Source organism: Palaemon carinicauda, chromosome 43 (assembly GCF_036898095.1).
Source record: "Palaemon carinicauda isolate YSFRI2023 chromosome 43, ASM3689809v2, whole genome shotgun sequence".
Taxonomy (NCBI): domain Eukaryota; kingdom Metazoa; phylum Arthropoda; class Malacostraca; order Decapoda; family Palaemonidae; genus Palaemon; species Palaemon carinicauda.
Window position 1 is genome coordinate 49,417,883 of NC_090767.1, and position 10,489 is coordinate 49,428,371.

The 10,489-nt window shown below is 42.9% G+C and overlaps 4 protein-coding genes across 4 annotated transcripts in view; all 4 read right to left on the minus strand.

Annotated features, from left to right (window-relative positions):
• Positions 1–457: 457 nt before the first annotated feature.
• Positions 458–4,560, minus strand: LOC137633850 (trichohyalin-like). Its single transcript, XM_068366091.1, has 2 exons — positions 4,109–4,560; positions 458–1,814 (listed from the first exon to the last, which is right to left on the minus strand). The coding sequence occupies exons 1-2, from the start codon at positions 4,558–4,560 to the stop codon at positions 458–460; spliced, it is 1,809 nt and encodes a 602-aa protein (XP_068222192.1).
• A 341-nt stretch (positions 4,561–4,901) lies between these two features.
• On the minus strand, positions 4,902–6,831 carry LOC137633851 (trichohyalin-like). Its single transcript, XM_068366092.1, has 2 exons — positions 6,661–6,831; positions 4,902–6,182 (listed from the first exon to the last, which is right to left on the minus strand). Exons 1-2 carry the CDS (start codon positions 6,829–6,831, stop codon positions 4,902–4,904), a joined length of 1,452 nt encoding a protein of 483 aa, XP_068222193.1.
• A 1,420-nt stretch (positions 6,832–8,251) lies between these two features.
• Positions 8,252–8,872, minus strand: LOC137633852 (uncharacterized). Its single transcript, XM_068366093.1, has one exon. The coding sequence runs from the start codon at positions 8,870–8,872 to the stop codon at positions 8,252–8,254; it is 621 nt and encodes a 206-aa protein (XP_068222194.1).
• A 744-nt stretch (positions 8,873–9,616) lies between these two features.
• LOC137633853 (transcriptional regulator ATRX homolog) overlaps positions 9,617–10,489 on the minus strand; it is a 2,639-nt gene continuing 1,766 nt past the window's right edge. The window contains exon 2 of the mRNA XM_068366094.1: positions 9,617–10,487. Within this exon, the coding sequence (XP_068222195.1) occupies positions 9,617–10,487 (871 nt within the window). The remainder of the gene's footprint in view (positions 10,488–10,489) is intronic.

The window sequence follows — 10,489 nt, forward strand, 5'->3', positions numbered from 1 at the left end:
CTTTCTTCCTTTTGGAAGTCTTTTTTCCTTTTGGAAGTCTTCTTTCCACTTGGAAGTCTTCTTTCCCCTTGGAAGTATTCTTCCCACTTGGAAATCTTCTTTCCATTTGGAAGTTTTCTTTCCCCTTGGAAGTCTTCTTTCCACTTGGAAGTCTTCTTTCCTCTTGGAAGTCTTCCTTCCATTTGGAAGTCTTTTTCCCCTTGGAAGTCTTTTTTCCTCTTGGAAGTCTTCTTTCCACTTGGAAGTCTTCTATCCTCTTGGAAGTCTTTCTTCCACTTCGAAGTCTTTTTCCCCTTGAAAGTGTTTTTTCCTCTTGGAAGTCTTCTTTCCACTTGGAAGTCTTCCTTCCCCTTGAAAGTCTTTCTTCCACTTGGAAGTTTTTCTTACTCTTGGAAGTCTTCTTTCCTCTTGGAAGTCTTCTTTCCCCTTGGAAGTCTTCTTTCCACTTGGATGTCATCTATCCTCTTGAAAGTCTTTTTCCCCTTGGAAGTTTTCCTTCCTTTTGGAGGTCTTCCTCCCTTTCGGAGGTCTTCCTTCCACTTGGAAATCTTCTTTCCTCTTGGAAGTCTTCTTTCCACTTGGAAGTCTTCCTTCCCCTTGAAGGTCTTTCTTCCACTTGGAAGTCTTTCTTCCTCTTGGAAGCTTCTTTCCACTTTGAAGTCTTCTTTCCTCTTGGAAGTCTTCTTTCTCCTTTGAAGTCTTCTTTCCACTTGGAAGTCTTTTTTCCTCTTGGAAGTCTTCTTTCCACTTGGAAGTCTTCTTTCCCCTTGGAAGTCTTCCTTCCTTTTGAAAGTCTACCTTCCACTTGGAAGTCTTCTTTCCTCCTGGAAGTCGTCTCTCCACTTGGAAGTTGTCTTTCCACTAGAAAGACTTCTTTCCACTTGGAAGTCTTTTTTTCCTCTTGGAAGTCTTCCTTCCTTTCTTCCTTTTGGAAATCTTCTTCCCACTTGGAAATCTTCTTCCCACTTGGAAGTCTTCTTTCCTCTTGGAAGTCGTCTTTGACTTGGAAGTCGTCTTTCCACTTGGAAGTCTTCTTTCCTCTTGGAAGTCTTCTTTCCTCTTGGAAGTCGTCTTTGACTAGGAAGTCGTCTTTCCACTTGGAAGCCCTCTTTCCTCTTGGAAGTCTTCCTTCCACTTGGATGTCTTCTTTCCCCTTGGAAGTCTTCTTTCCCCTTGGAAGTCTTCTTTCCACATGGAAGTCTTCTTTCTTCTTGGAAGTCTTCCTTCCTTTTGGAAATCTTCTTCCCACTTGGAAATCTTCTTCCCACTTGGAAGTCTTCTTTCCTCTTGGAAGTCGTCTTTGACTTGGAAGTCGTCTTTCCACTTGGAAGTCTTCTTTCCTCTTGGAAGTCTTCTTTCCTCTTGGAAGTCGTCTTTGACTAGGAAGTCGTCTTTCCCCTTGGAAGTCTTCTTTCCACATGGAAGTCTTCTTTCTTCTTGGAAGTCTTCCTTCCTTTTGGAAATCTTCTTCACACTTGGAAATCTTCTTCCCACTTGGAAGTCTTCTTTCCTCTTGGAAGTCGTCTTTGACTTGGAAGTCGTCTTTCCACTTGGAAGTCTTCTTTCCTCTTGGAAGTCTTCTTTCCTCTTGGAAGTCGTCTTTGACTAGGAAGTCGTCTTTCCACTTGGAAGTCTCCTTTCCACTTGGAAGTCTCCTTTCCCCTTGGAAGTCTTCTTTCCACTTGGAAGTATTCCATCCTTTTGGAAGTCTTCCTTCCACTTGGAAATGTTCCTTCCACTTGGAAGTCTTCTTTCCCCTTGGAAGTATTCTTTCAACTTGGATGTCTTCGTTCCTCTTGGAAGTCGTCTTTCCACTTGGAAGTTGTCTTTCCACTTGAAAGACTTCTTTCCACTTGGAAGTCTTCTTTCCTCTTGGAAGTCTTCCTTCCTTTTGGAAGTCTTCCTTCCACTTGGAAATCTTCTTTCCCCTTGGAAGTCTTCTTTCCACTTGGAAGTCTTCTTTCCACTCGAAAGTCTTCTTTCCCCTTGGAAGTCTTCTTTCCACTTGGAAGTCTTCTTTCCTCTTGGAAGTCTTCCTTCCTTTTGGAAGTCTTCCTTCCACTTGGAAATCTTCTTTCCTCTTGGAAGTCGTCTTTCCACTTGGAAGTCGTCTTTCCACTTGGAAGTCTTCTTTCCTCTTGGAAGTCTTCCTTCCTTTTGGAAGTCTTTCTTCCACTTGGAAGTCTTCTTTCCACTTGGAAGTCTTCTTTCCCCTTGGAAGTCTTCTTTCCTTTTGGAAGTCTTCCTTCCATTTGGAAGTCTTCTTTCCCCTTGGAAGTCTTCTTTCCTTTTGGAAGTCTTCTTTCCCCTTGGAAGTCTTCTTCCCTCATGGAAGTCTTCTTTCCACTTGGATGTCTCCTTTCCTCTTGAAAGTCTTCTTTCCCCCTTGAAAGTCTTCCTTCCCTTTGGAAGTCTTCCTTCCACTTGGAAGTCTTCTTTCCTCTAGGAAATCTTCTTTCTGCTTGGAAGTCTTCTTTCCACTTGGAAGTCTTCTTTCCCCTTGGAAGTCTTCCTTCATTTTGAGAGTCGTCTTTCCACTTGGAAGTCGTTTTTCCACTTGGAAGTCTTCTTTCCTCTTGGAAGTCTTTCTTCCACTTGGAAGTCTTCCATCCTTTTGGAAGTCTTCCTTCCACTTGGAAGTCTTCCTTCCACTTGGAAGTCTTCCTTCCTCTTGGAAGTCTTCTTTCCCCAAGGGAGTCTTATTTCCTCTTGGAAGTGTTCTTCCCCCATGGAAGTCTTCTTTCCCCTTGGAAGTCTTCTTTCCACTTGGAAGTCTTCTTTCCACATGGAAGTCTTCTTTCTTCTTGGAAGTCTTCCTTCCATTTGGAAATCTTCTTCCCACTTGGAAGTCTTCTTTCCTCTTGGAAGTTGTCTTTGACTTGGAAGTCGTGTTTCCACTTGGAAGTCTTCTTTCCTCTTGGAAGTCTTTTTTGACTAGGAAGTTGTCTTTCCACTTGGAAGTCTTCCATCATTTTGGAAGTCTTCCTTCCACTTGGAAGTCTCCTTTCCCCTTGGAAGTCTTCTTTCCCCTTGGGAGTCTTCTTTCCTCTTGAAAGTCTTCTTTCCACTTGGAAGTCTTCTTTCCCCTTGGAAGTCTTCTTTCCTCTTGGAAGTCTTTCTTCCTTCTGGAAGTCTTCTTTCCCCTTGAAAGTCTTCTTACCCCTTGGAAGTCTTCTTTCAACTTGGATGTCTTCGTTCCTCTTGAAAGTCTTCTTTCCCCTTGGAAGTCTTCCTTCCTTTTAGAAGTCTTCCTTCCACTTGGAAATCTTCTTTCCTCTTGGAAGTCTTCTTTTCACTTGGAAGTCTTCTTTCCCCTTGGAAGTCTTCTTTCCACTTGAAAGTCTTCTTTCCTCTTGGAAGTCTTCTTTCCCCTTGGAAGTCTTCCTTCCTTTTGGAAGTCTTCCTTCCACTTGGAAATCTTCTTTCCTCTTGGAAGTCGTCTTTCCACTTGGAAGTCTTCCTTCCTTTTGGAAGTCTTCCTTCCACTTGGAAGTCTTCTTTCCCCTTGGAAGTCTTCTTTCCTTTTGGAAGTCTTCCTTCCTTTTGGAAGTCTTCTTTCCACTTGGAAGTGTTTTTTCCCCTTGGAAGTCTTCTTTCCACTTGGAAGTGTTCTTTCCCCTTGGAAGTGTTCTTTCATTTTGGAAGTCATCTTTCCCCTTTGAAGTCTTCTTTCCTCTTGGAAGTCTTCTTTCCACTTTGATGTCTCCTTTCCTCTTGGAAATCTTCTTTCCCCCTTGAAAGTCTTCCTTCCCTTTGGAAGTCTTCCTTCGCCTTGGAAGTCTTCCTTCCACTTTGAAGTCTTCTTTCCTCTAGGAAATCTTCTTTCCACTTGGAAGTCTTCTTTCCACTTGGAAGTCTTCTTTCCCCTTGGAAGTTTTCCTTCCTTTTGAGAGTCTTCTTTCCTCTTGGAAGTCTTCTTTCCACATGGAAGTCGTCTTTCCACTTGGAAGTCGTCTTTTCTCTTGGAAGTCTTCTTTCCTCTTGGAAGTCTTTCTTCCACTTGGAAGTCTTCCTTCCACTTGGAAGTCTTCTTTCCCCTTGGAAGTCTTCTTTCCCCTTGGAAGTGTTATTTCCTCTTGGAAGTCTTCCTTCCTGCTGGAAGTCTTGCTTCCACTTGGAAGTCTTCTTTCTTCTTGGAAGTCCTCTTTCCTCTTGGAAGTCTTCCTCACTCTTGGAAGTCTTCTTTCCTTTTGGAAGTCTTCTTTCCACTTTGAAGTCGTCTAATACTTGGAAGTCTTCTTCCCCCTTGGAAAGCTTTCTTCCTTTTGGAAGTCTTTTTTCCTTTTGGAAGTCTTCTTTCCACTTGGAAGTCTTCTTTCCCCTTGGAAGTATTCTTCCCACTTGGAAATCTTCTTTCCATTTGGAAGTTTTCTTTCCCCTTGGAAGTCTTCTTTCCACTTGGAAGTCTTCTTTCCTCTTGGAAGTCTTCCTTCCATTTGGAAGTCTTTTTCCCCTTGGAAGTCTTTTTTCCTCTTGGAAGTCATCTTTCCACTTGGAAGTCTTCTTTCCACTAGGAAGTCTTCTTTTCCCTTGGAAGTCTTCCTTCCACTTGGAAGTCATCTTTCCTCTTGAAAGTCTTCATTCCACTTGGAAGTCTTCCTTCCCCTTGAAAGTCTTTCTTCCACTTGGAAGTCTTTCTTCCTCTTGGAGGTCTTCTTTCCCCTTGGAAGTCTTCTTTCCACTTGGAAGTCTTCTATCCTCTTGGAAGTCTTTCTTCCACTTCGAAGTCTTTTTCCCCTTGAAAGTGTTTTTTCCTCTTGGAAGTCTTCTTTCCACTTGGAAGTCTTCCTTCCCCTTGAAAGTCTTTCTTCCACTTGGAAGTCTTTCTTACTCTTGGAAGTCTTCTTTCCTCTTGGAAGTCTTTTTTCCCCTTGGAAGTCTTCTTTCCACTTGGATGTCATCTATCCTCTTGAAAGTCTTTTTCCCCTTGGAAGTTTTCCTTCCTTTTGGAGGTCTTCCTCCCTTTCGGAGGTCTTCCTTCCACTTGGAAATCTTCTTTCCTCTTGGAAGTCTTCTTTCCACTTGGAAGTCTTCCTTCCCCTTGAAGGTCTTTCTTCCACTTGGAAGTCTTTCTTCCTCTTGGAAGCTTCTTTCCACTTTGAAGTCTTCTTTCCTCTTGGAAGTCTTCTTTCTCCTTTGAAGTCTTCTTTCCACTTGGAAGTCTTTTTTCCTCTTGGAAGTCTTCTTTCCACTTGGAAGTCTTCTTTCCCCTTGGAAGTCTTCCTTCCTTTTGAAAGTCTACCTTCCACTTGGAAGTCTTCTTTCCTCCTGGAAGTCGTCTCTCCACTTGGAAGTTGTCTTTCCACTAGAAAGACTTCTTTCCACTTGGAAGTCTTTTTTTCCTCTTGGAAGTCTTCCTTCCTTTCTTCCTTTTGGAAATCTTCTTCCCACTTGGAAATCTTCTTCCCACTTGGAAGTCTTCTTTCCACTTGGATGTCTTCTTTCCCCTTGGAAGTCTTCTTTCCCCTTGGAAGTCTTCTTTCCACATGGAAGTCTTCTTTCTTCTTGGAAGTCTTCCTTCCTTTTGGAAATCTTCTTCCCACTTGGAAATCTTCTTCCCACTTGGAAGTCTTCTTTCCTCTTGGAAGTCGTCTTTGACTTGGAAGTCGTCTTTCCACTTGGAAGTCTTCTTTCCTCTTGGAAGTCTTCTTTCCTCTTGGAAGTCGTCTTTGACTAGGAAGTCGTCTTTCCCCTTGGAAGTCTTCTTTCCACATGGAAGTCTTCTTTCTTCTTGGAAGTCTTCCTTCCTTTTGGAAATCTTCTTCACACTTGGAAATCTTCTTCCCACTTGGAAGTCTTCTTTCCTCTTGGAAGTCGTCTTTGACTTGGAAGTCGTCTTTCCACTTGGAAGTCTTCTTTCCTCTTGGAAGTCTTCTTTCCTCTTGGAAGTCGTCTTTGACTAGAAAGTCGTCTTTCCACTTGGAAGTCTCCTTTCCACTTGGAAGTGTCCTTTCCCCTTGGAAGTCTTCTTTCCACTTGGAAGTATTCCATCCTTTTGGAAGTCTTCCTTCCACTTGGAAGTGTTCCTTCCACTTGGAAGTCTTCTTTCCCCTTGGAAGTATTCTTTCAACTTGGATGTCTTCGTTCCTCTTGGAAGTCGTCTTTCCACTTGGAAGTTGTCTTTCCACTTGAAAGACTTCTTTCCACTTGGAAGTCTTCTTTCCTCTTGGAAGTCTTCCTTCCTTTTGGAAGTCTTCCTTCCACTTGGAAATCTTCTTTCCTCTTGGAAGTCTTCTTTCCCCTTGGAAGTCTTCTTTCCACTTGGAAGTCTTCTTTCCACTCGAAAGTCTTCTTTCCCCTTGGAAGTCTTCTTTCCACTTGGAAGTCTTCTTTCCTCTTGGAAGTCTTCCTTCCTTTTGGAAGTCTTCCTTCCACTTGGAAATCTTCTTTCCTCTTGGAAGTCGTCTTTCCACTTGGAAGTCGTCTTTCCACTTGGAAGTCTTCTTTCCTCTTGGAAGTCTTCCTTCCTTTTGGAAGTCTTTCTTCCACTTGGAAGTCTTCTTTCCACTTGGAAGTCTTCTTTCCCCTTGGAAGTCTTCTTTCCTTTTGGAAGTCTTCCTTCCATTTGGAAGTCTTCTTTCCCCTTGGAAGTCTTCTTTCCTTTTGGAAGTCTTCTTTCCCCTTGGAAGTCTTCTTTCCTCATGGAAGTCTTCTTTCCACTTGGATGTCTCCTTTCCTCTTGAAAGTCTTCTTTCCCCCTTGAAAGTCTTCCTTCCCTTTGGAAGTCTTCCTTCCACTTGGAAGTCTTCTTTCCTCTAGGAAATCTTCTTTCTGCTTGGAAGTCTTCTTTCCACTTGGAAGTCTTCTTTCCCCTTGGAAGTCTTCCTTCATTTTGAGAGTCGTCTTTCCACTTGGAAGTCGTTTTTCCACTTGGAAGTCTTCTTTCCTCTTGGAAGTCTTTCTTCCACTTGGAAGTCTTCCATCCTTTTGGAAGTCTTCCTTCCACTTGGAAGTCTTCCTTCCACTTGGAAGTCTTCCTTCCTCTTGGAAGTCTTCTTTCCCCAAGGGAGTCTTATTTCCTCTTGGAAGTGTTCTTCCCCCATGGAAGTCTCCTTTCCCCTTGGAAGTCTTCTTTCCACTTGGAAGTCTTCTTTCCACATGGAAGTCTTCTTTCTTCTTGGAAGTCTTCCTTCCATTTGGAAATCTTCTTCCCACTTGGAAGTCTTCTTTCCTCTTGGAAGTCGTCTTTGACTTGGAAGTCGTGTTTCCACTTGGAAGTCTTCTTTCCTCTTGGAAGTCTTTTTTGACTAGGAAGTTGTCTTTCCACTTGGAAGTCTTCCATCATTTTGGAAGTCTTCCTTCCACTTGGAAGTCTCCTTTCCCCTTGGAAGTCTTCTTTCCCCTTGGGAGTCTTCTTTCCTCTTGAAAGTCTTCTTTCCACTTGGAAGTCTTCTTTCCCCTTGGAAGTCTTCTTTCCTCTTGGAAGTCTTTCTTCCTTCTGGAAGTCTTCTTTCCCCTTGAAAGTCTTCTTACCCCTTGGAAGTCTTCTTTCAACTTGGATGTCTTCGTTCCTCTTGAAAGTCTTCTTTCCCCTTGGAAGTCTTCCTTCCTTTTAGAAGTCTTCCTTCCACTTGGAAATCTTCTTTCCTCTTGGAAGTCTTCTTTTCACTTGGAAGTCTTCTTTCCCCTTGGAAGTCTTCTTTCCACTTGAAAGTCTTCTTTCCTCTTGGAAGTCTTCTTTCCCCTTGGAAGTCTTCCTTCCTTTTGGAAGTCTTCCTTCCACTTGGAAATCTTCTTTCCTCTTGGAAGTCGTCTTTCCACTTGGAAGTCTTCCTTCCTTTTGGAAGTCTTCCTTCCACTTGGAAGTCTTCTTTCCCCTTGGAAGTCTTCTTTCCTTTTGGAAGTCTTCCTTCCTTTTGGAAGTCTTCTTTCCACTTGGAAGTGTTTTTTCCCCTTGGAAGTCTTCTTTCCACTTGGAAGTGTTCTTTCCCCTTGGAAGTGTTCTTTCATTTTGGAAGTCATCTTTCCCCTTTGAAGTCTTCTTTCCTCTTGGAAGTCTTCTTTCCACTTTGATGTCTCCTTTCCTCTTGGAAATCTTCTTTCCCCCTTGAAAGTCTTCCTTCCCTTTGGAAGTCTTCCTTCGCCTTGGAAGTCTTCCTTCCACTTTGAAGTCTTCTTTCCTCTAGGAAATCTTCTTTCCACTTGGAAGTCTTCTTTCCACTTGGAAGTCTTCTTTCCCCTTGGAAGTTTTCCTTCCTTTTGAGAGTCTTCTTTCCTCTTGGAAGTCTTCTTTCCACATGGAAGTCGTCTTTCACTTGGAAGTTTTCTTTTCTCTTGGAAGTCTTCTTTCCTCTTGGAAGTCTTTCTTCCACTTGGAAGTCTTCCTTCCACTTGGAAGTCTTCTTTCCCCTTGGAAGTCTTCTTTCCCCTTGGAAGTGTTATTTCCTCTTGGAAGTCTTCCTTCCTGCTGGAAGTCTTGCTTCCACTTGGAAGTCTTCTTTCTTCTTGGAAGTCCTCTTTCCTCTTGGAAGTCTTCCTCACTCTTGGAAGTCTTCTTTCCTTTTGGAAGTCTTCTTTCCACTTGGAAGTCGTCTAATACTTGGAAGTCTTCTTCCCCCTTGGAAAGCTTTCTTCCTTTTGGAAGTCTTTTTTCCTTTTGGAAGTCTTCTTTCCACTTGGAAGTCTTCTTTCCCCTTGGAAGTATTCTTCCCACTTGGAAATCTTCTTTCCATTTGGAAGTTTTCTTTCCCCTTGGAAGTCTTCTTTCCACTTGGAAGTCTTCTTTCCTCTTGGAAGTCTTCCTTCCATTTGGAAGTCTTTTTCCCCTTGGAAGTCTTTTTTCCTCTTGGAAGTCATCTTTCCACTTGGAAGTCTTCTTTCCACTAGGAAGTCTTCTTTTCCCTTGGAAGTCTTCCTTCCAATTGGAAGTCATCTTTCCTCTTGAAAGTCTTCATTCCACTTGGAAGTCTTCCTTCCCCTTGAAAGTCTTTCTTCCACTTGGAAGTCTTTCTTCCTCTTGGAGGTCTTCTTTCCCCTTGGAAGTCTTCTTTCCACTTGAAGTCTTCTATCCTCTTGGAAGTCTTTCTTCCACTTCGAAGTCTTTTTCCCCTTGAAAGTGTTTTTTCCTCTTGGAAGTCTTCTTTCCACTTGGAAGTCTTCCTTCCCCTTGAAAGTCTTTCTTCCACTTGGAAGTCTTTCTTACTCTTGGAAGTCTTCTTTCCTCTTGGAAGTCTTCTTTCCCCTTGGAAGTCTTCTTTCCACTTGGATGTCATCTATCCTCTTGAAAGTCTTTTTCCCCTTGGAAGTTTTCCTTCCTTTTTGGAGGTCTTCCTCCCTTTCGGAGGTCTTCCTTCCACTTGGAAATCTTCTTTCCTCTTGGAAGTCTTCTTTCCACTTGGAAGTCTTCCTTCCCCTTGAAGGTCTTTCTTCCACTTGGAAGTCTTTCTTCCTCTTGGAAGCTTCTTTCCACTTTGAAGTCTTCTTTCCTCTTGGAAGTCTTCTTTCTCCTTTGAAGTCTTCTTTCCACTTAGAAGTCTTTTTTCCTCTTGGAAGTCTTCTTTCCACTTGGAAGTCTTCTTTCCCCTTGGAAGTCTTCCTTCCTTTGAAAGTCTACCTTCCACTTGGAAGTCTTCTTTCCTCCTGGAAGTCGTCTCTCCACTTGGAAGTTGTCTTTCCACTAGAAACACTTCTTTCCACTTGGAAGTCTTTTTTTCCTCTTGGAAGTCTTCCTTCCTTTCTTCCTTTTGGAAATCTTCTTCCCACTTGGAAATCTTCTTCCCACTTGGAAGTCTTCTTTCCTCTTGGAAGTCGTCTTTGACTTGAAGTCGTCTTTCCACTTGGAAGTCTTCTTTCCTCTTGGAAGTCTTCTTTCCTCTTGGAAGTCGTCTTTGACTAGGAAGTCGTCTTTCCACTTGGAAGCCCTCTTTCCTCTTGGAAGTCTTCCTTCCACTTGGATGTCTTCTTTCCCCTTGGAAGTCTTCTTTCCCCTTGGAAGTCTTCTTTCCACATGGAAGTCTTCTTTCTTCTTGGAAGTCTTCCTTCCTTTTGGAAATCTTCTTTCCACTTGGAAATCTTCTTCCCACTTGGAAGTCTTCTTTCCTCTTGGAAGTCGTCTTTGACTTGGAAGTCGTCTTTCCACTTGGAAGTCTTCTTTCCTCTTGGAAGTCTTCTTTCCTCTTGGAAGTCGTCTTTGACTAGGAAGTCGTCTTTCCCCTTGGAAGTCTTCTTTCCACATGGAAGTCTTCTTTCTTCTTGGAAGTCTTCCTTCCTTTTGGAAATCTTCTTCACACTTGGAAATCTTCTTCCCACTTGGAAGTCTTCTTTCCTCTTGGAAGTCGTCTTTGACTTGGAAGTCGTCTTTCCACTTGGAAGTCTTCTTTCCTCTTGGAAGTCTTCTTTCCTCTTGGAAGTCGTCTTTGACTAGGAAGTCGTCTTTCCACTTGGAAGTCTCCTTTCCCCTTGGAAGTCTTCTTTCCCTTGGAGTCTTCTTCCTCTTGAAAGTCTTCTTTCTACTTGGAAGTCTTCTTTCCCCTCGGAAGTGTTCTTTCCT